This window comes from Ornithorhynchus anatinus, chromosome 4 (assembly GCF_004115215.2).
Source record: "Ornithorhynchus anatinus isolate Pmale09 chromosome 4, mOrnAna1.pri.v4, whole genome shotgun sequence".
Classification (NCBI taxonomy): Eukaryota; Metazoa; Chordata; class Mammalia; order Monotremata; family Ornithorhynchidae; genus Ornithorhynchus; species Ornithorhynchus anatinus.
Window position 1 is genome coordinate 65,749,563 of NC_041731.1, and position 24,504 is coordinate 65,774,066.

Sequence of the window (24,504 nt, forward strand, 5' to 3'; positions counted from 1 at the left end):
GTCTTTGAAAATGGAGCTGTATATTTATGGATATATACTTTATATGCTGTGTGCAGTGCATTGTAGTAAGAGCTTAGGAGTGTACAATAGAAGTATTTACAATTTTTGTAATATGGTATTTAAGTGCTCACAATGGGTAGGCACTGTAGTAAACACTGGGGTAGAGTCAAGCTAATCAGGTTGGACATAGTCCATGGCCCACATAAGACCCCATTTTACAGATGAGATAACTGGGGCTCAGAGTAGTTAAGTAACTTGCCCAAGGTATCACAGCAGACAAATGGCGGAGCTGGAATTAGAACTCATGTCTTTCTGAGTCCCAGGCCCATGCTCTCCCACTAGGCCACGCTGCTTCTCAGTTTTGTTTTTTTTAAAAAAACACAAGTAATTTATTTCATTCTTGGAAGTAATGAAAATCATTTCTGTTGGATTGCTGGTGAATGTGACAGCCTCGCTCCCCGATGACTAGGGTCATCATCATTATCAGCAGTGTTTATTGAGCTCCTGCTGTATACAGAGACTATAATAGCTGTTTTTTATATTTTATTTTTTCTTTGCTTGCTGTTATCCTGAAGAAAATAAAAAGGGGAAAAATGATATCGGGGCTATGTTTTTAGCATTAAAATGCTAATAGTCATTTGAGACTTCCCTGACATCTGTGCACATGTCACATGATTTTTTGACAAAGTTAACATATGTATATCTGTTGGTCTTTCTGCAGGTTATGTGGGTATGTAATTTGTGCCGAAAACAACAAGAAATCCTCACCAAATCAGGAGCCTGGTTCTACAATAGTGGATCGAACACACCACAGCAACCTGATCAAGAAGCTCTTCGAAGGCTTCGGAACGAAGAAGCACCTCAGGAGAAAAAAGCAAAGCTTCACGAGCAATCCCAGTATCGGGGACCCTCAGGTGACAGATCTGCACAAAGTTTGGACAAAAGCCGATCTCCAGGTCTCACGAGGCAGGACTCAATTAAAAACGGATCGGGCGTGAAGCACCAACTTGCAGACGATACAACTTCAGACAGGTAAATAAGTGCTTTATTTATATTTTTATCTTTATGATGATCTTTTCTTTTTTTATATACTAGGCATCCTTTGTGGCTTTATGAAAGGAAAAAGTGTCAAGGAGACACACCTAAGTAGAAAAGGACATGAGTTTTCCCAAAGAGGTTGAAAAGATAGTTTGTCTCCAACATTCTCAAAGTTAATCAAAAGAGTAGTTTTACCCTTGGTTTTTTTTTCCCATTCTGTACAACATCCAGCTATATTTCCACTATAAAATGTTTCACAGTGTGAATGGGCTTTACTCCATGCATTTCCCAATCTGGTTGGTGGTTGTATATATTTGGAGCATGCAATATCTGGGTCTGGGGGCCTTCACACTACCCCCTAGTGTGAAAATTGTTTTGTTTATAGTGTCTTTGATGTAGTTAGAAAAACTGTATATGGAATAAATGTCGATTGTAAACATAAGGTGAAAATAGTTCAGAGGCTCGTGATAGATGTACTGTCCATTAGAAGCTTGAAATGCCTGTAGATTCCACGAGGTTCTTATAGAAAAACATATGTCACCCAGAAATGGGTAGAGGACACATTTCTGTGGGAAAAAGAGAACCAGGACGGACATTAACATTACCTTTGATGCAACATGGATAGCACTGACTTTGAAGCAATGCAGACCTTCCTTATAATGAGTAATCAGGCCTTTCCTGGCTAAAGTCTCACTTACCTGTCAAGATCCAGCCTTGCATTTGGGTTTGTACCCCTTGAGCACTTTGATATGAATAATCATAATTATGGTATTTGTGAAGCACTTTCTATGTGCCGGGCGCTGTCCCGAGCACTGGGGTAGATACATGATAATCAGGTTTCACACTTATGGACATACTGACTAGTTTCTGCTGGTCCCTCTACATGGTAAATTCCTTCCTCTAAATTATAAACTCATTATAAGCAGGGGACATGTCTACCAAGTCTATTATAGTGTACTCTCCCAAGTGCTTAGTACAGTGCTCTGCACACAGTAAGCACTCAATCGTATTTTTTGAGCTCTTAATATATGCAGAGCACTGTACTGTGAGCTTGGGAGAATACAATATAACGGAATTAGCAGACACGTTCCCAGCCCTTAATGAATTTACAATCTAGAGGGGGTGAGTCATTCAATCGTATTTATTAAGCACTTACTGTGTGCAGAGCACTGTACTAAGCATTTGGCAAAGTATGATGCAACAGTAAACAATGATATTACCTGCTTAGTACAGTGCTTTGCACACAGTAAGTGCTCAATAAATATGATAAAATGAATGATTGATGTATATAGGCATCTGTAATTTATTTTAGTGTGTCTCCCATCTAGGCTATAAGAGCCTCCTGGGCAGGAGTCCTGATTATCTACTCTGTAGTTTTGTATCTACCATACACTTCAGTGCTCTGCACACAGTAAGTGCTTGGTAAATTCCATCGATTGATGCACTGATTTGACTAATGACTCTATAGGTAATATAATCAGTGAAGACTCTGAAACTGAAAAATGATCAACCTGTCAGGACAGCTGAGAAAGAAACCAGAGATTTTCTAGGCCTGGAATTCTCTTCAGGCTGTTAGAGCTTTAGCAAAACTTTAACCCTACCAGAATCCCTCCAGTGAACTCAGCAAGCGTTGTCGAGCTGGATGATATACACAGTACCCAAATTGAGAATATTCAGAGCTGGGGCTACCAGGAAATATTGAGCTTCATGACTCATAAAACACTCCACAGGAAAACATCAAGACAGTGGACAACATTGGCATCTTTAATGCACTCAGTACTCACCTTTCGATTACTAATGTGGTCATCTGGAAAGGCAGCATGGCCTCGTGGATAGAGCACAGGCTTGGGAGTCAGAAGGTTCTAATCCTGGCTATGCCACATGCCTAATGTGTGATCTTGCTCAAGTCACTTTACTTCTCTGTTGCCTCATCTGTAAAATGGGGATTAAGACTCTGAGCCCTATGTGAGACGGGGACTGTGCCCAACCTGATTAACTTGTATACCCCAGCACTTAGTATGGTGCCAGGCACATAGTATGTGCTTAACTAATAGCATAAAAAAAACAAAACGGCAGCAATTGGCTGTTTAAGAATAAATTGAATCAAGGGGCAGCACTAAACAGAGACCCACGCTCAAGATGACCAATGAATCCCAGGTAAAATCCAACCAGAGTTGCTCAACGTAGTGAAAATAAGCTTACACATCCACTGGGGCATGGATTTTATGATCAGAAAAAGAAAGAGAGGATTCATATTTTCAGTGAGCTGAGCCTACGTACACATATGGGAAACACTCACTACTTAAAGATGTATTTATATTTTTATTCAACGATCATGTAGCAGATGAAAATCAGTAGAATGACTGCACATAAAGAAAATGGAAAATCAGGCAGAGTGTTTTACCAGTTGACTTTACTGAGGCTTTAAAAGAAATAAATTGCTTAATGGGAGTTTTCTGGATAAGTACAGCTCTGCCCTTCTAGTTTATTGCATATTGCAGCATAAGTTATTTTAGAATGTTCCAATTTAGTTCATTTAGTTCTCTTAAAATGTGGTGGTTACACTCTTGAGGAAGCCCATGTTGAGGAAAACTCAAGTTTTGTGTGTGTGCTGTGATTAATGTCTCTGGCTTGTGTACAGCCATTTCTTCTGACAACTCATTATGTTGGAAAGCTGCATAGAGTAGTGGATAGAGCACAAGCCTTGGGGGGGGGGGGTCACAAGGTTGTGGGTTCTAATTCCAGTGCCATTTTCTGCTGTGTGACCTTGGGCAAGTCCCTTCACTTCTCTGGGCCTCAGTTTTCACATCTGTAAAATGGGGATTGAGACTGTGAGCCCCATGTGGAACAGGGACTGTGTCTAACCCTATTTGCTTGTATCTACCCCAGCACTTAGTACAGTGCTTGGCACACAGTAAGCATTTACCAAATATCAGAATTATTATTGTTATTATTATTGTTCTATCCAGATAGAGGAGCACTGTTGGAAGAATAATTCCCTAAAGTGTTCTTCCAGATGCATAGTGAAAGTGCTTTGGGAGAATTGAGTGTAGTTCATAATTTTGGGGGAGTTTCACTTAATATGCTTATATTTCTAAGCCTTCAGTGACACATCTTTTATTAAAACTGATCTAGTGAAGACTGGTGGCTGTTGTAGCAGTTGTGATGGCTGCAGAGGAGACTTAGACTCTGAACCACGAGGAGACTGGAATTCTGCTCCCCCAGCCACAAACACCCTATGGATTTTCATTTTGTATATATGTCCTTGTGGTGTATACTGCTTTAGTTTTTCATTGTTTCAACACTCCTCATCTATCTGTCAACTGTTTTCTCTTCCCTCTAATATACTTAGATGGTGCCTTCCTTGAGGGCCAGGGACAATACCTAATTCCCAACTCTGTATACTTTCCCAGCTCTTAGTACAATGTTCTGCACACTGCTAGTACACCTTCTATAAAGACTAAAAGGAAATTGTTACTAATGGGTATTTAGTTATGTGATTAGGTTAACTCTTCTTAGTAATCAGATCTTTTTACCTTATTTTTACAAGTGTTTTTACCCTTTGGAAAATGCACAGTGCCCATATAAGGGGAATTGGCGTAAAATCCCTACGAAAGAAGGGAGGAGAGCAGCTGTGGGAGGGTGTCAGAGGGAACTGGAGAAAGAAACTTATAGTAAGTTTATAATAATGCTTGTCTTCACTCTGTATTTTAACTAGAACATTATTAGGTTCTCCCTACAATACAAACCTGTTTTGCATACAGTGCAACCTGGTGTCAAAAATTGCTCAAGTGTGACTACTTACATGAGAAGCAGCATTGCCTAGTGGATAGAGCGTGGGCCTGGGTTCTAATACCGGTTCCACCACTTAGGCTGTGTGACCACAGCGTAATCGCATCACTTCTCAGTGCCGCAGACACCTCATCTTTAAATTGGGGATTGAGTTTGAGTCCCATGTGGGACATGAAATCTATCCAATCTGATTACCTTCTATCTACTCCAATGCTTAAAACAGTCCCTGGTACAACCTAAGTGCTTAACAAATACTATTAAAAAAAATACATGGCTTTGGAATGCATCAGAACAACAGCATGGCTTTACCTTAACATAAGATTTCACAAGAAGCAGCATGGCCTGGTGAAAAGTCCATAGGCCTGGGAGTTAGAGGATTCTGGCTTTTAATCCTGGTCCACAAGTCATCTGCTATGTGACCTAGGGGCAAATCACTTCACTTCTCGGTGCTGCAGTTTACTCTCCGGCAAAATGATGATCCAATACCTGTTCTCCCTCCTGCTTAGACTGTTAGTCCCATGTGGGACCTGATTTATCTTGTATTTATCCCAGAGCTTAACACATATAATCATTATTATTATTAAGAAGGCAGTCCTAACATTATAGGTGACCTGGGTATAGTTAGGGTGGACTGGTGTAAATCCTGTTGTGGGTAGCTTGCTTCTCACTGTCTTGTTGCTCTTCCCTGAAGTATTCCCAGACTTGTCTGTTCCCCAGCCCATCTGTCACTCCTTTAGAGTCAGTCGTATTTATTGAGCTTTTACTGTGTGCAGAGCTCCGTACTGAATACTTGGGAGAATGCAATATAACAATGTAACAGACACATCCCCTACCCACAACAAACTTAAAATCTAGAGAACTGTAGAGGGAGCAGTAGGATAGATGTGACAGGTCAGAAACTCCCGCATTATTATAATAGACAATTGCTTACACAAACACATTATGGGTTGCATCACTGGCATTCCCACTCACAGCATCTCCTCTCTCCTGTCCATTCTTCCTTCTACTGCTTAAATAATTTTTCTAAAATGCCATTCTGCATACATCTCCCCGCCCCCAGCAACCTACAGTGGTTGCCATTCTTCTCCACCGTAAACAGAAACTCCTAAGGATTAGCTCTGAGACTATCCTATAAACACTTTGCTACTCACCCCAGTTTCAGTGTACTTCTGTAAATATATTTGTGTATTTCCCCCATGTGCAATTTATTTTAATATCTGTCTTCCCCTTAGATTGTAAACTTCTTCTGGACATTGATCATGTCATGGCCTAGAGGATAGAGCACGGGTCTGGGAGTCAGAAGGATCTGGGTTCTAATCCTGGCTCTTCCACATGTCTGCTCTATGACCTTGGGCAAGTCACTTCACTTCTCTGGGCCTCAGTTCCCTCATCTGTAAAAGGGGGATTAAGACTGTGAGCCCCATGTGGGGGAGGGACTGTGTCCAACCTAATAACCTTGTATCTAACCCAGCACTTAGTCCAGTGCCTAACACATAGTAAGTGCTTAATGAACACTACAATTATCATTATTATTAACTATGTTGTGTTTTTCCAAGTCTGTAGTAGTTTTCTGCACATAATACAGATGAGGGAACTGCTTGTTTTTTCCCACATTTACCTTTTCACTATGCCTTGCTTTCAATTCTCACCCTTCCCACCACTTGCTTCAACTGTCATCTCTATGCGGATGACACACAAATCTAAATCTCTGCTCCTGTCCTCTCCCCCTCCCTTCAGGCTCGTATCTCCTTCTGCCTCCAGGACGTCTCTACCTGGCTGTCTGCCCATCCCCTAAAACTCAACATGTCCAAAATTGAGCTCCTCATCTTCCCTCCCAAGCCCTGTCCTCTTCCTGACTTCCCTATCACTGTGGATGGTACGACCATCCTTCCCGTCTCTCAAGCCCGCAACCTTGGTGTCATCCTTGACTCGTTTCTCTCATTCACCCCACACATCCAATCCGTCACCAAGACCTGCTGGTCTCACCTTCATAATATCGCCAAGATCCGCCCTTTCCTCTCCACCCAAATGGCTATTTTACTGGTACAGGCTCTCATAATCTCCCGGCTGGATTATTGTAATAATAATGTTGGTATTTGTTAAGCGCTTACTATGTGCAGAGCACTGTTCTAAGCGCTGGGGTAGCTACAGGGTAATCAGGTTGTCTAGCGTGAGGCTCACAGTCTTAATCCCCATTTTACAGATGAGGTAACTGAGGCACGGAGGTTAAGAGACTTTCCCACAGTCACACAGTTGACAAGTGGCGGAGCTGGGATTCGAACCCGTGACCTCTGACTCCCAAGCCCGTGCTCGTTCCAGTGAGCCACGCTGCTTCTCGCCAAACTAACTCTCTTCCCCTCTTCAAAGCCCTACTGAGAGCTCACCTCCTCCAAGAGGCCTTCCCATACTGAGCGACCCCTTTTCCCTCTGCTCCCTCTGCTGCCTCTCTGCCCCGCCTTCACCTCCCGTCAGCTCTTAGCCCCCTTTCCCCCTGCTCCTCCCCCTCTCCCTTCCCCTCCCCTCAGCACTGTGCTTGTCCACTCATTTGTATATATTTTTATTATCCTATTTATTTTGTTAATGAGATGTACATCCCCTTGATTCTATTTATTGCTCTTGTTTTTGTCTGTCTGTCTACCCCGATTAGACTATAAGCCTGTCACTGGGCAGGGACTGTCTCTATCTGTTGCCGAATAGTCCATTTCAAGCGCTTAGTACAGTGCTCTGCACATAGTAAGCGCTCAATAAATACTATTGAATGAATGAATGAATGAACTTGCTTACACTCTTCTGGCCTCAAAGTCCTTCAGTTTAAAATCCACCATATTATAGTTCTCCTCTCCTTCAAAAACTTTCAGAAATTCCTCTTCCTTCAGGAGGCCTTCCCCAATTCATTTTTCTTGTTCCAGTTAATTCCAGTGAATATTATGTTTGTCTACTCTGTTAGATTTAAGGGTTTTTTGAGGGTGGGGATTGAGTCATATCGCTATCGTATTCTCCCAGTGCTTAGTACAGTGCTCTAATAGTAAACAATACAGATTGATTGACTTATTTTGTGGAAGAGGAGACTATGTGCTCTTAATAATTTGCATTGTTTTGGTTGTTCAGAGTCCATGGGGAACCAGTCACAAAATGGCATTCATTGTAAGCTCTTCTGGACTATAAGCTTGTTATGGGTAGGGAATATGTCTACTATTTTTTTTTGTATTGTACTCTCCCAAGCACTTAGTACAGTGCTCTGCACAAAGTATGTGCTCAGTAAATACATTTGATTGTGAAGCAGCATGGATTAGTGGATAGACCATGGGTCTGGGAGTCAAAAGAACCTGGGTTCTAATGCCGGCTCCCCCATTGTCTGCTTTGTGACCTTGGGCAAGTCACTTAACTTCCCTGTGCCTCAGTTCCCTCATCTGTATTAAATGGGGATAAGAATGTGAGCTCCATGTAGGACAGAGACTGTGTCCAACCTGATTATTTTGTATCTACCCTAGTGCTTAGAACGATGCTTGGCACACCCCTCTGTTGGATAGAGATTTTCTCTCTTTGTTGCTGAATTGTACTTTCCAAGCACTTAGTACAGTGCTCTGCACACAGTAAGCACTCAATAAATACGACTGACTGACTGACTGAATGAATGAAAAGTACCATAATTTTATTTATTTTTATTTAAAGCACTGTGTTCTTAGTGTTGTGTTCCCTTTAGGTCCAATTCTAATTCCTTCATCAGAGGACTCCTTTCCTCATATTCTGCAAACACATGCCACTATGCAGAAAGATGAGAGTTGGACCATTTGTGGATTTTTTTGGGGAGGGAGGGGGATGAGTGACATTTTATGCAATACACATGGTGTGGCAAAATGTGGGGAGACAGTGTTGGCAGAGCCTGCATCTCATAAAGTACACTGGACTCCAATTGAACAGATCTGGGGTGAGAGCACAGAAGGATAAGAAGGAAATCAACAGGGAGAACTACATTTCCCAGGAGCAAAGGTCTGCACTTCCCAGAGTGACTTGGCAGTGAGAGCCAGGGCAGGAACTCACTGGCTCTCTTTCAGTTGTTTGCCTGCTGTGATGCAGAAGCTCTTGTTAAATTCTCCTGAAGGGAACAATTCCTCTTTATCAGTAATTCAAAATACTTCTTAATTATATTCCGCCTCTCTGAAGCCTCAGAACTGAGGCTGACAGCTGAACTCATTTTTAAGAAGTAGGCACAGTTGAACAGGGAAGAAGTTGGATTTCCATTTCAAATTTTTTTGGTTAATTAGAGCTAGAAAGTGGGATGAGCCATCATCGTAGTATAATAGTGATAATAGAAAAGGTGCTCTTTCCTCTTTTCAGCAGTAATTAATTCCCTCATCTTTGGGAAAATGGAACACTTGTCCTATTATCCTTTAATGGGCCCCCTTGAGTAACTCATTAAGCATGTATCTATGACCAAGAATGAACCCTCTGAGTTTTTATCCTGAGAGAGTAGTTGTATAAGTAATGTGGAAATTTTCCTTGACTTTGCCCATTTGCTCCTATTCCTCTTAGTGGCTGCCAGATCTCCTTCTGGACAGGCAGAGAGACTGATTGTATATTCTTGTGATATCATTCCTCAATTGGCAAATGAGACGGGAATGCACTGTGGAGATTTGAATGGCACTGGAGTATGACCTCATTTCCTCTGCTCCAGTCTGTTACGCCCTTCTGATCTAAGAATGTAATAGTTGTAGTTACCCACAATTTTTAAAATGTATTTGATAAGTTTCTGTGCCAGGCACTATTCTAAGCACCAGAGTAGAAACAAGGTCATCAGGTTGGACACAGTCCCTGTCCCGCATAGGTTTCACCATAGTAATCCCCATTTTATAGATAAGGTAACTGAGGCATAGAGAAATAAAGTGACTTGCCCGAGATGAGCCGACAAGAGGCAGAGCCATGATTAGGATCCAGGTCCTCCTGACTTCCCCGCCCATGCTCTATCCAGTAGGCCACGTTGCTTCTCTAATTACTTCTCACAATTGCTCTGGAGTGACAATGTTATGGATCTGTTCTGGCATGCCTTTTTTTTTTCTTTTTCCATAAGCAAAGTTCTCCTGACCTCCCCAGACCACCAGACCATTGCTGCCCTGTTCCCCATGGTTCTGTGGTGGCAGGAGTGAGGATGGCAGGCTCTACCCAGATCAGCTGGTCTCATCTCTGCCCTTGAACACCCCGGGTAGCAATCAGTCAATCAATTATATCGAGTGCTTAATGTGTGCAAATCAGTGTACTAAGTGCTTGGGAGAATAAAATACAAGAACAGCCACATTCCCTTGCCCACAACGAGCTTACAGTCTAGAGGGCTACAATCCTCTACAGTCCAGATTGGTGAGGCCTGGGAAAGAACAAGCAACACAAAATGTGGGACAACTTGGAGATTTTAGGGTAGGGAGCAGGTGTACTTGTAGTCAGGGGAGAATAGGGGAACTGCAAGATGCGGAGATGGTTCAAATTTTGAAAGGATTACAGGGTGTGGCCAAGGCAGGACACGGGTGCAGGGAGGTAGGGTAGGGAGGAAAAGGAAGTGAGGTGAATAAAGGTAAAAGAAAATGATCTTCCTGCCAACAACTGGCAGGAGCAAGGAAATTTCCAGTGCCCTGACCAATTAATCAACCACGGTCTTTACCAAGTACTTACCGTGTGCGGAGGACTGTACTAAGCACTTGGGAAAGTACAATATAACAGAGTTGGTTGACACATTCCTGGCCCAAAAGGAACTTACAGTCTAGAGGGACCAGCAGTCAGAATGTTCCACTGATTGAAATCACTGTAGCTTTCCTTAACTGAGATTGTTAAGCAGAGATTTAAAAAAAAATTCAGTTGAGTCATTTTGAAAAGTTTTGATCTGCGGACAAGAAATCTGGGATGCAGAAAAATATATTTTTGGAAACTGATAAAGTTTAATGTTTTTCTCACTTCTTAAAAAGTTTTAATGAAGGCAATTGCTAGGAGAGAATTTCAGACAATTTAGAGGGATTTAGGAAGGAATTATGCTTTGTAGGTCTATTACCTGGTAGAATTCCTCTCTGCTTTGTAAGCAGCAGAGGTTTGGTACATTATTACCATTTCTCACTTCCCTTACCACCTCTCTCTTCCACCCTAGACTTTATCATTTTTATTAAAATTTTTGGTTAACCAAGTGCTTCATTGGCACTTTCTATTAAAAACTTTAAACTTCTTATGGTACTTTTTCATTGAGGATTATTGGACCAGAAAGCTTTTCTCAAGCTAGCAGGGAAACAGTGTGGCCTAGTGGAAAGAGCACAGGCCTGGGAGTCAGAGGACCTGGATTCTAATTCCGTCTCTACCGCATACCTGCCGTGTGACCTTGGACAGCTTACTTGACTTCTCTCTGCCTCTGTTCCCTCATCTTCAAAGTGAGGATTCATTATCTGTTGAGCAGGGAATATGACTGATATATTGTACTCTCCTGAGCACTTAGTACAGTGCTCTGCACATAGTAGGAGTTTGTTTTAGTTTGACTAAGGAAACATTACTTCTGTGAGGAGCTCGAGGATTAACCTTGATGGAGTACAGCATCAATCCACATGTTGTCTTCCGAGATTAATGATTGTTTCATGGTTTAACTCTTGCCACTGCCAATCAAGTATAGAAAGGGTTTTGTTTTTCATTTATTTCCCAGAATATAGTGAACTATGCAGTGGGAAAGAAAGTAAAAGTTTCTTTCATGCATAGCATGACCTTCGGCAAGCCACTTCACTTCTCTGGGCCTCAGTTACCTCCTCTGTAAAATAGGGATTAAGATTTTGAACCCTACTTGGGACAGGGAGTGGGTCCAACCTCACTAACTTAAATCTACCCTAGTGGTTAAAACAGTGCTTGGCACATAGTAAGCACTTCACAAGTACCATAATAATAATTTCTTTTGTTTCTTAATCCTACTGTTTTATCAACAAAATTTGCAGAAGCCCAGTGCAGGCCAGTGATTAGGTGGGTTGGATGTTAAGTTTGGGTTACACTTGGCTTTCTGCTCCTCTCTAGATTGTTGAGGGCAGGGAATATGCCAACCAACTCTGCCATAGCATACTCTCCCAAATGCTTAGTACAGTGATCTACACACAGTAAGCACTCAATAAATACTATTGATCAATTGATTGAAGAGTTGATGTGGCTGGTGGTAATTAAAGGGGAGCTTTGCTCCGCTTCTCTAAAGGGCATTTGGAAAGATGGAAGGGAAAAATAGAGTAAGATAGGAGTAAGAGAAAGACAAGGAAAGGAGGTAGAAGGAGCTAAAGGAATGAGTCCAAATTTGAAAATAGTAGGTTTCCAAAAAAACAAACAACAAATTCCATTAATTCTCTTGGGAGAAGTTTGTAATACATTGAAGCAAACCATAACTTTTTACCTTAAACCTTCTTTTATTCTTTAGAATTAAATAACCAGGAGGGCAAGAAGCATGTTTTTTCTTCTGTGCATTTGGTACATTCTCCAGCTCGTGTGCATTCAGAAATATTTATGATGATGATAGATGAGGAGAAGTTGCAGGGAATTTTAACTGAGAGGTGCAGCAATACGGAATGCCTGCACCTTTCCTAGACTTTCTCTTTCCCTTCCCACTGCTAGTAAACTGTCATCTACTGTGTAATAGAGTGGAGAGGGAGTCAAGAGGTACGAAGGCTACTTCTTGGATAAAGGTTGTTTGTCTTGGTCTTGTAGCCCTTGTATTATTCCATCACAGTGGAGTAAAGCAGAAGCTGGGGAAAGTACTGTAAGCTTCTTTTGTTGACTAGGGACAGAGTCAGTTGTAATGGCTTTGATTCTTTCCAATATTAATGTCAACTTTAGAGAGTCTGGGGCTCTTCCCAAACACAGGTAATAATAATGATAATGATAATAATTGTGGTTTTTGCTAAGGACTTACTATGTCCCAGGCACTTTACAAAGTGGTGGATAGAAGCAAATCAGGCTGGACACAGTCCATGTCCCAGATGAGGCACAGTCTCAATCCCCATTTTACAAATGAGGTAACTGTGGCACAGAGAAGTGGAGTGACTTGCTGAAAGTCACACAGCAGACAGGTGGAGGTCTCCTGGGTTGTGCCTAAACTCTCTGGACCAGAGTCCTGGAGCAATTAAGGAATTGGAAGTGCTTCAGAAAGTGTGTGTTCACCAAGGAACATGAGGGAAAGTGGTGCTGACATCTATTAAAGGACCCCTTTTTTTAATGGTATTCATTAAGTGTTTACTCTGTTCCGAGCACTCTACTAAGTGATGGGGTAAATTAGATTGGGCACAGTCCCTGTCTCACATGGGGTACACAGTCTAATTAGAAGGTAGTAGGATTTAATTCTCCTTTTAAAGGTGAGGTAACTGAAGCATGGAGAAATGAAGTGACTTGCTCAAGGTCCACTAAAGGCAAGTGATGCAGCCAAGATTAGAACCCAATTCCTCTGACTCCCAGGCCTGGGCTTTTCCCAGTGGGCAAGTCACTTAACTTCTCTGTGCCTCAGTTACCTCATCTGTAAAATGGGTATTAACTGTGAGCCTCATGTGGAACAACCTGATTACCCTGTATCTACACCAGCACTTAGAACAGTGCTCTGCACATAGTAAGCACTTAACAAATATCAACATTCTTTTTTTCCTCCTTGTGCACATCACGGCTTCCAAAGGAAAGGTTCTTCTTTCAACAAGGGTGCCCAACCTGTGATGATAAAATAGTGCTTTGAGCTGTAGAGCACTTTAAATTTCCAAAGGACTTTCACATTAGTTATTTCATTTTATCCTCATAACATCCCTGTGAGTTAAGTAGAGGCAGCATTAATATCCCCATTTTACAGTAAGGAAACTGAGGCTCAGAGTGGTTAAGTGACTTGTTCGAGGTTACCCACCCAGCCAACATGTTCTTTCCTCCTTTCTTAAGGTTGGATATGTCTCACACTTTTCTCCTATGTTGCTTATTGGTGATAGAGAGACAAAATGAGGCAGAGAAATTCTTGTTTTCATCCCAGAGATATTGCCCAAGATTATTTATTTTATGTGACTGATACTTTCCTTAATATATGTGTCACTAAATCCATCATATTATTGGCATTTATGATTGCCACAACCAAAGTATATATTAGCGATGCTTCTCTCTCTCTCTATATATATATAAAAGAGTATATATATTTATTACCAGACATTTATTTTGTGGAGAGAAAATCAGGGTAAAAGACTGAGGTAAAGAAAAATGTATTGTGAGACTGGGGAGGAAAAAAAATCAGATGAGAAAAGTCTGGGACATGGGAAAAAAATCCAAGAAGAAAAGCTATATGAGAAATCCATCAGTGTTATTTGAGTGCTTATTTTGAGCAGAGCACTATACTAAGCCCTTGGGAGAGTACAGTACAACAGAAGAAGAGGCAGATATGTTCCCTGCCCATAGTGATCTTGCAGTCTAGAGAAAGAGAGAAAAGTTGTGAAAAAGATACTGGAAAGAAGCCTTAGATGCTGTGGAGAAGAATATGCCAAACTTGAGGCAGTGGGATAGGCAATGAACTGTAGTTATATTCTTTGTATTCTTTCAAGTAATTTAAAAAAAAACCTTTTTTTTTCTTAGCCATTGTTCTAAACCCCGAACCCCCTCCAACTTCTTTAGATCACTATAATCCTGGAAAGAGGCAAATACCCACAAATTCCCATCTTTCTTTTCTCAAGTTCCTCAGAGCTTCATAGCATATTTCCATAGTATTGCTGTTATTAGTTGTAATCACAGTTTTCTTCCTGCTCCCATGAATTGTAAATAATTTTATATTGTGAACCCTATGTGGGCTAAAGAATGTATGCCTGGTCAGATGGTCATGTGTCTACCCCAGGATTTAGTAGAATGCTTGGCACATAATGAGCATTTGTTATTTTTATTATTATGATCATTATCTGTTTCTGCTTGTCTCTGGATTAAATTGTAAACTCCTTGAGGAGAGAGATCATCAGCCTCCCTCTGCTCACCACATCCTTGTTCTCTTTCCTCTCTCACCATGGCCCCAAGCTATCCATCAGCTATCATCCCCAGCAATACATTCCATCAGCTCACTCCCATCCAACCTGCCCTCCCTATTCCACTCAATCCTCATCCCCATCAATAAGAATAATTAATTATGGTGCTTGTTAAGCACTTACTATGTGCCTGGCACTGTACTAAGCACTAAGTGGATACAAGCTAATTGGGTTGGACACAGTTCCTGTCCCACGTGGGGCTCTCAGCCTCATTCCCCATTTTACAGATGAGGTGACTGAGGCCCAGAGAAGCGAAGGCATTTGGCAAAGGTCACGCAGCAGAAAAATGGCAGAGCTGGGATTAGAACCTATGACCTTCTGACTCCCAGGCCCAAGTGCTTTCCACTACTCCATATTGCTTCCATCAAGAGAAGGGCTGTCCAATCCCTTTCATCCTCGATTTCTTTCTCAGTCATTCCTCTTCCTTGCCATCACTGAGGCCTTGTTAACTCCAGGCAACACTGTTTCCTGAGCTGTTCTACTCTGAAGGGGTTTCACCTTTCCCCCAATCTCGCCGATTTATGGGGAGATGGGAGGAATCAATCTTCTCCCTTTGGGAGTTTTGGAAATACTACCACCGCCTTTCACTCCGTCTTTCATCTTGGCCTTCTCTGAAGCTTATGCCAATAATGTTTCTTTCACATAACATCCTTCTGGTCTCACCTTTAATTTTCTAAACAATTTTATTGCTATTATCATTAAAATTGTTTAGAAAATTGTGATATTTGTTAAGTGCTATCCCAGCTCTGCCACTTGTCAGCTGTGTGACTGTGGGCAAGTCACTTAACTTCTCTGTGCCTCAGTTCCCTCATCTGTAAAATGGGGATTAAGACTGTGAGCCCCACGTGGGACAACCTGATTCCCCTGTGTCTATCCCAGCGCTTAGAACAGTGCTCTGCACATAGTAAGCACTTAACAAATACCAACATTATTATTATTATTATTACATGCCAAGCACTGTTCCAAATGCTGGGGTAGTTATGACCATCAGGTCAGACACAGTCCTTTTTCACCTTCCTTCTCTCTTTCTCTTCCCCTATTCTGATCCTCAAGACTTCAAAATCCAGGTTGGTGTTCCCGATGGCCCCTCTAACGACCTGCTTCCTCTCACTCTACACAGTTCCTGTTCCACCCCACTTCACCCACACACCAACTGGAAAGCACGCCGGATCTTCAGTTACTATTATAGGATTTCCAACCTCATCGGCACTGAAATCCCACTCTTAACATGCCTTGTCTCCCACTCCTCTTTCTACACAGCAGTTCTCTCCCCTTACAGAGACCTCTGATCTCTAGGGCCTCTCACTGTATCCTAGGCTATCACCTGTCCACCTGTGCTTCTAGTTTCCCAATTTCAACTCAGCTCTTTGGGAATCCTACTATCATTCATTCTCCTCATGTGCCCCATCCAGCATAGCTGTTTTGAGGTGAGTGTAGCTTCAGTGCTGGAAGTTTAACAATGCTCTGGTGCCTGACACATTGTAAGCACTTAACAAATACCATTAAAAAAAAGTGTGACTACATTCCTTAGCTTCTTTATTAGTGAGACTGTCTTGCATTTGATATCACGTATAGCCTGTGTCGAAGAAAAACTTCATGGATTTTCAGTTGTGTTTGAGTGTATAAAAAATTAATAATAATAATTATTATTATGGTATTTAAGTGCTTACTATGTGCCAGGCATTTTACTAAGCACTGGAGTGGATACAAGTGAATCAGGTTGATCATAGTCCCTGTCCCATGTGGCGGTCACAGTCTCAATTCCCATTTTACAGATGAGGTAACTGAGGCACAGAGAAATTAAGTGACTTGCCCAAAGTCACACAACAGACAAGTGGGGAAGCCAGGATTAGAATCATTGACCTTCTGACTCCCAGGCCTGTGCTCTATCCACTACACCATGCTGCTTCTCTAGCACCAGTCGGGAGAGTTGGTTGATGAGCAGAGTTTCCCCAGCTAGTCAAGGCCAGCTTAACTCTGAGTAATCTAGAGCTTCTTTATACACAGTACAGCAACTAATTTAATCAAAGGATATCAAGAATAAAGGATAAATCCATCAAGATAGGCAGCAGTAACTTTATGGGATAGGTTTTTCCCATCCAGCCCCTGCCTTGTTCTCAATTACAGTCGATTAGACTGTAAGCCCGTCAAAGGGCAGGGACTGTCTCTATCTGTTGCCGACTTGTACATTCCAAGCCCTTAGTATAGTGCTCTGCACATAGTAAGCGCTCAATAAATACTATTAAATGAATAAACCCACCCAACCCCACTAAAGGAGTAGCTTATCTTGTTTCCAGCTACTCCTTGGATAGAGCACAGACCTGGGAGTCAGAAGAACCTGGGTTCCTATCCTGCCTCTCCTACAAGTCTGCTCTGTGACCTTGGACAAGTCATTTCACTTGTCTGGGCCTCAGTTACTGCATCTGTAAAATGGGGATTAATAGTGTGAGCCCCATTTGGGACAGGGCTTGTGTCCAACCTGATTAACTTGTATCTACACCAGAGCTAAGAACAGTGCTTCTTATTATTAGAAGACCTAGAGAGCAAAGGGAAGATGTGTTGTGAAGTGATTGCCTTGGCAACCAAGAGTACCCAGAGGGGATCAAGCAGGCCTAGAGCTGAAATGGCTTAGAGAGAAGGGAGGGGGCAAATGCAGAACCTTGACCCTTGTATATAGAAGCAGCGTGGCTCAGTGGGAAGACCATGGGCTTGGGAGTCAGAGGTCATGGGTTCGACTCCCAGCTATGCCACCTGTCAGCTGTGTGACTGTGGGCAGGTCACTTAACTTCTCTGTGACTCAGTTACCTCATCTGTAAAATGGGGATTAAGACTGTGAGCCTCACGTGGGACAACCTGATTACCCTGTATCTACCCCAGCACTTAGAACAGTGCTCTGCACATAGTAAGCGCTTAACACATACCAACATTATTATTATTATGCTTCCACACCTGCTATTGATGGGGAGCAAACTGCTCAAGGAGCTGGTTGTGTCACCTGTATGGGGTCGAGGTGCTGCACCCACAGAGGAGGTTAGGCAACACTGCAGTTTTCTAAGACCTTATGTTTCATGAGAAGCAACTTGGCCTGATGGATAGAGCACGGGGCCCAGGGAGTCAGAAGGACTTGGGTTCTAATCCTGACTCCGCCACTTGTCTGCTGTGCAACCTTGGGCAAATCACTTCACTTCTCTGTGTTTTGGTTACCTCATCTGTAAAATGGGGATTGAGATTGTGAGCCCCATGTGGGACAAAGATTGTGTTCAACCTGATTAGCTTGTAACCACCCCAGAGCTTAGTACAGTGTCTGGCACATAGTAAACTTTTAACAAATGCCATCATTTTTTAATTATTATCTGGAGCCTGAGGTCATGCTGATGGTACACTGACTGTCTTCCAAAGGAGGAGCTGGGCACTTTTATTTGTTTCTCTAGTCTCTTGTCTGTTGTGGAGTCACTGGTTAATGTAGTGCCAAAGTAAGGAGCTGGAGCCTCCAGCAGAAAAGCCACCCCTGCTTCTGTCAGCCCGACGAGTGGATTCCAGGCAGTGGGAAAACAACGGGGTCTAGTGGCAAGAGGTTAGAGGTCAGTAGCCTAAGAGTCAGAGGTCTGCAGTTCTAATTGAGAGGCAGCATGGCTCAGTGGAAAGACCAAGGGCTTGGGAGTCAGAGGTCATGAATTCGAATTTTGGCTTCTCCACTTGTCAGCTGTATGACTGTGGGCAAGTCACTTAACTTCTCTGTGTCTCAGTTACCTCATCTGTAAGATGGGGATGAAGACTGTGAGCCTTGAGTGGGACAATCTGATTACCCTGTGTCCACCCCAGCTCTTAGAACAGTGCTCTGCACATAGTAAGCGCTTAACAAATACCAACATTATTATTATTATTATTATTATTATTATTAATTCCAACTCTGCCAATTGCCCACTGGGTGATGGAGGGTAAATCACTTCACTTCTCTAGGCCTGGTTTTCCTCATCTGTCAAATGAGGATTAGATTCTACTGTCTCCTACTTAGACTATGAGTCCCAGGCAGGACAGGAACTCTGTCTAACCTGATTATCTTATATTGATCCCAGTGCTCAGCACAGTGCTGGGCACATAGTAAGCGTTTAACAAATACTATTATTATATGGTTACTATATAGCTACTATAATTATATTTATATACCTATAATTATAATACAATACACATTAAATAATATATAATATAATTATATAAATCTATTTATATAACTATAATTATAATTACTATGATTATTAGTAACCATATTCTGTGATACTGCTTACCTCTTTTACCAGTAAACATTTTTTGTTGTGTGTATGTCTTCCCAGTAGCAGGCTGGTACTTCACCTCAGTTTTCTTTAGACTAATCACTACCCATAATACCTGCCCGATTTGGTGAAGTGATTTACATTCATTTGCATGTGTTCTCGTATGTGTGGTCCTAGAGCACGGTTCATCTATGTATGGCAGTTTTTGAGTGACTATCTCTAGAACTCTGGACGAAGCTGAAAACCCACTGAACCAAAAGCATTTCCCAGCAGCTGAGAAGCCTGGATCCAACTCCCTGGTAGCATCTTACAGCATGGCTGATAGAATCAATTGAACAGGTCCGGGACAACTACAAAGCCCTGCTTTACTTCAGGCTTAGGAGTCGGAAGGTCCAGGATTTGAATTCGAGCTTGTCTGCTGTGTGACCTTGGGCAGGTCACTTCTCTGTGCCTCAGTTCCCTCATCTGTGAAATGGGAATTAAGACTGTGAGCCCCACATAGGACAGGGACTGTGTCCAAATGATTTGCTTGTATTCACCCCAGCGCTTAGTACAGTGCCTTGCACATAGTAAGCACTTAACAAATACCATCATTATTCATTGGCAATGGGGAATGGCCCTACCCCTTCATATCAGGCAGGTGATCACTCCTTCCACCTTCAGAGCCTTATTAAAGGCACATTTCCTTTAAGAAACCTCCCCTGATTAAGCCCTCATTTGCCTTCTGTGTCACCCTGACTTGCTCCCTTTATAAATCCCTCCTCCCAGCCCCACAGCACTTTTGTTTATATCTGTAATCATTTATTTATGTTAATGTCTGTCTCCCCTTCTAGACTGTAAGCTTGTTGTGGGCAGGGAATGTGGCTGTGTATTGTCATAGGGTGCTCTCCCAAGTGCTTAGTACAGTGCTCTGCACACAGTAAGCACTCAATAATTATGATTGACTCTTCTCCCACTTCCTTCTGCATCACCCTGGCACTTGGATTTGCTCCCTTTCTTCACTCCTCCCTCAGGCTCACAGCACTTATGTACATATCCATAATCTATATTAATGTCTGTCTCCCCTCTAGACTGTAAGCTTGTGGGTATGGAAAGTGACTGATTGACTGGATCAGACATGGAACCCTTGGTTCTGACCCGGCCAGCCACACAGGATGTAATTGCAGAACCATGCTGTGCTTTTCAGAGCAGCCAAATTTGCTTAGTCATATCCAGAGCCCTGATCTAGTGATGGTATCGAATGCTTTTGTAATGTCTATGTGGATGTCTCGATGCTATTTCCTACATTTTTCCTTGAGTCAAACGATTAAAGATTCATGAATTTAGCAGGAAGAGATTCTGGTATAGAAACGTGGATACGGGGTCTAAGGTTAAAAGGAGTAGATAAAATGGACTTTGCTATTTAGGATGAAAGAATATATACGCTCTTCCAAATGAAAACCTTTAAGATGATTTCACAGTCTGATTATGTAATTCTGTAAACATTGAAGTATTTGAGAGGTAGTTGCCTGGATTTTAGTGCATGACTAAGTATCCAAATTACCCCTCAAGACAGGCCGTAATAAATCACCGTGTCCTGACATGTGTGACATTATGGCTTTAAATTTCTCTGCTTAGTGAACGGAATGCAAGACTAGGAGGAATGCTTCGAACTGGAGGGGAAAAGTTCAGAAATGTTCATCAAGCTAGATGATTAGGTGGAGGCGGTGGGGGAAAAGGGATTCTGGAGAGAAGCTTCTTAGGGCAGAGCTTCCAGAGTTGAGCTTTGTGATACTGTGTGTTTATCCTGAGGATGAATGAATGTTTCTAAAATTTATCAGTTTAGGGTGGCCACAGAGGACCCTGAAGTTACACCTGAAATCTCATGAGTAAACCCCAGGGACACATTGTAATATGATGTCATACACAACATTTTGCACAGTTCACTAGATTCCACCTGAATCTAGAGCATTTTTTGGGAAAGTCACTTAACTTCTCTGTGCCCCAGTTACCTCATCTGTAAAATGGGGATTCAGTCAGTCATATTTACTGAGCACTTACTGTGTGCAAAACAGTGTACTAAGTGCTTGAGTGTGAGTCCCATGTGGGACAGGGCCTGTGTCCAACCTGATTATCTTGTATCTACCACAGCATTTAGAACAGTACTTGGCACATAGTAAATACTTAACAAATACCACAATTACTATTACTATTATTATGGGTATGGGGTGGGAAAGGCCTTTGGCTTCCTCCCTTGCTTCGGCACACGAGTTTGCAGCTCCTTGTGGTCAGGGAATGTGTCTGTTATATTGTAATTTCCCAAGCGCTCAATACAGTGCTCTGCAAACAGTAAATGCTCAATAAATGCAATTCATTGAAAGGAGCCTAACAAAATGAAACCTTTCAATAGTTCTAAAGAGGCACAGAATTCATGGCTCCTCGAGCCTCAGAGATCTCTAATGGTTGACCATTGGCTTTAAAACCTGCAATTGGAGCTCTCCTACCTATCCATTTTCTGCTCCTCCTACAACCCCAGCTCACATGCTTTGTTCTTCTCAAGCCAGTTTACTATACTTAATTCTCATTTCCACCACTGCTGAACTCTTCCTCCCCGTCCCCCCCCATCCCCGTCCCCCTCCTGCCTCAAAATCTTCCTCCAGCCCCTCCTCCTCCACCACCCTGGGGCCAAAAGACCCACTCTGGCACTGCTCTTTGCATCTTCAAAACCCTTCTGAAATCGCATCTCCACCACGAGGCCTTCCCTGATTAATCTTTCCTTAACGTTTAGCCTCAAACTGTCTCCAAATGTCATGTTACTTAGCCACTTGGTTATTTAGAGCTTCTTCTCCGTATCCCCAGCACATATATGCTTGGCTTGATACTCCTTTGCTTCCTTCTACCTGTAGTTTATTTTAGTGTCTATCTCCCCTGTTAGATTGTAAGCTCCTTGAGGGTAGAGATCAGGTCTACCAACTCTCCTGCACTTAGAGCTCTGCACACAGTAGGTGCTCAATCAATCAGTCCTATTTATTACATGCTTATTGCATGCATGGCACTGTACTAAGTACTTGGGAGAGTAAAACGGTATAACAGACACATTCCCTGCATACAATGAGCTAAAAGTCTAATAATAATAATAATAATAATGGTGGTATTTGTTAAGCACTTACTATGTGCAAAGCACTGTTCTAAGCGCTGGGGGGATACAAGCTGATCAGGATATCCCCACAGTTTTAATCCCCATTTTACAGATGAGGAAACTAAGGCACAGAGAAGTTAAGTGACTTGCCCAAAGTCACACAGCTGGCAAGCAGTGGAGCTGGGATTAGAACCCATGGCCTTTGACTCCCAAACCCGGGCTCTTTCCACTGAGCCACGCTGCTTCTCTAGGGAGTCTAGAGAGAGAGACAGGTATTAATATAAATAGATACATTACAGATACGTACATCAGTGCTGTGGGGCTGGGGGTGAGGGCGGTGAATAAAGGGAACAAGTTAGGTTGATGCAGAAGAGAGTGGGAAAAGAGGAAATGAGGGCTTAGAGAAGGCCTCCTGGAGGAGATGTGCCTTCAATAAAGCTTTGATGGTGATCCCAAAGTACACATAAGGTACACATAAGTGTGAGTAGAAAGAATCAAAGAAAGCTGACAAAATTCTGGGATGTCAACTGATTTCATTTTGAGTGTAACATTTTGTTACACTAACTGTACACAAAATATGCCCATCTCCTTGCAAAAGCACGCATGCATCTTTATTAAAAGACGGTTATAAAAGAGTTATATATATATATATATCTTCTCTATCAGGTCCAAATAATGGCCATCTAGATCCCAGAATTTCCTTGTTTCATTCTTTTATCTCTACATTCACGTGAAGTTATTTGTTTTCAAATGAGACTAGCATATAAATTTCACTATCAGAAAGTGTTTAGCCATTCTGGATTGTTGTGTGGGTGCTCCTTTTCTAATAGCTTGGATTAACACTGGCATTGTGTCCTGGATGTGCGTTTGGCCTTATTAAGGTTAAGATTCTGCTTAAAGAATTGCCCCTTCCAGCTCCGATTTGGCCCCCAAATACAGAGCAGTAGGGAGTAAGCAAACAGTAATGCCTGTGGATTCTTTATGAGGCAATCAATCATTGGTTTTTACTGAATGCCTACTGTATGCAGAGCACTATACTAACCACTTGGAAGACTACATAAGTAAATAGACCTGATTTCTGCCCTCAAGAAGCTTGTAAATCTAGTGGTGGAGACCCTAAGGTAAGTTTCATGTAAGAGGAAGAGCATTATGTGCCTAACTGCTTCAGGAAGCTGTTTTCCTAAGAGGCACAAAAAGGTTGATAAATCAGTTAGGGTGAGTAAAGTGGATTAGAAATGAATTGATAGGTGAAAGAAATTGACATGTTCTTTCAGATGAGCTTTGAACATGGGGAGAGCTGAGTTCTGTCGGATATGGTAAAGGAAGGAGTTGGCAAGAGAGTTTGATGTTGGCATCAGGAGAGATGAGAACAAAGCAGAGTGAGTAGATTAGTTGGAGAGGAACCAGAAGTGTGAGCTGTGGTTTAGTGGGAGAAGAGAGTGGGTAGTAGTAGCGAGAAAACTTGAGTCCTTGATCAGGCATTCCTGTCTGAAGAGAAGGGGGATGTGTGCAGAAGGATGTTGTAGAAAAACGATCCAAGTAGTAGAATGAAATATGGACTGAAGTGGGGAGAGATTCATTCATTCAGTTGCATTTATTGAGCTCTTACTGCATGCAGAACACTGTACTAAGTGCTTGGGAAAGTACAATATAGCAATAAAGAGAGACACTCCTAGATTAGAGATAGGAAGACCAGGGATGAGGCTGCTGCAGTTGTCAGGTTGTTTTATGACAAGTACCTGGATCAGCATGGTGGCCAGGGAGAGGAAGGGTGGATCCTCGGAATGGAACAGTGGACGAAAGATAGGATTCAGAAACGGTGGGGCTTAAAGAGGAGATAATGCCAAGTTATGGACTTCAGCGAGGGGGCGGATGGTATTGTTGTCGACTGTGAAGAGAAAGTCGGGAAGGAGATTTGGGAATGAAGATGAGGAGTTCAGTATTGGACACAATGAGCTTGTGGTGCTGGCAGGGCATTTGCCTAGAGATAGCCTGCAGGCAGAAGGAAATGCAAAATTGCAGAGAGAGAGAGGTACTACATAGAGGTGATAGTTGAAGGCATGAGACCAAATGAGCTTCCCAAAGAAATGAATGTAAGTCGAGATGAGAAGCGAGCTCCCCTTTTCCCTCTGCTCCCTTTACCCCCCCTTCACCTCTCCACAGCTAAACCCTCTTTTCCCCTCTTTCCCTCTGCTCCTCCCCCTCTCCCTTCCCATCCCTTCAGCACTGTACTCGTCCGCTCAACTGTATATATTTTCATTAC

The 24,504-nt window shown here is 42.4% G+C and overlaps 1 protein-coding gene across 23 annotated transcripts in view; it reads left to right on the forward strand.

The window, feature by feature from the left end:
• Positions 1-24,504, forward strand: part of RIMS2 (regulating synaptic membrane exocytosis 2) — a 695,597-nt gene that overhangs the window by 204,514 nt on the left and 466,579 nt on the right. For all 23 annotated transcript variants that reach the window (XM_029062326.2, XM_039911826.1, XM_039911827.1 and 20 more), the window contains one exon: positions 722-1,032. In XM_029062326.2, coding sequence (XP_028918159.1) covers positions 722-1,032 — 311 coding nt within the window. The remainder of the gene's footprint in view (positions 1-721; positions 1,033-24,504) is intronic.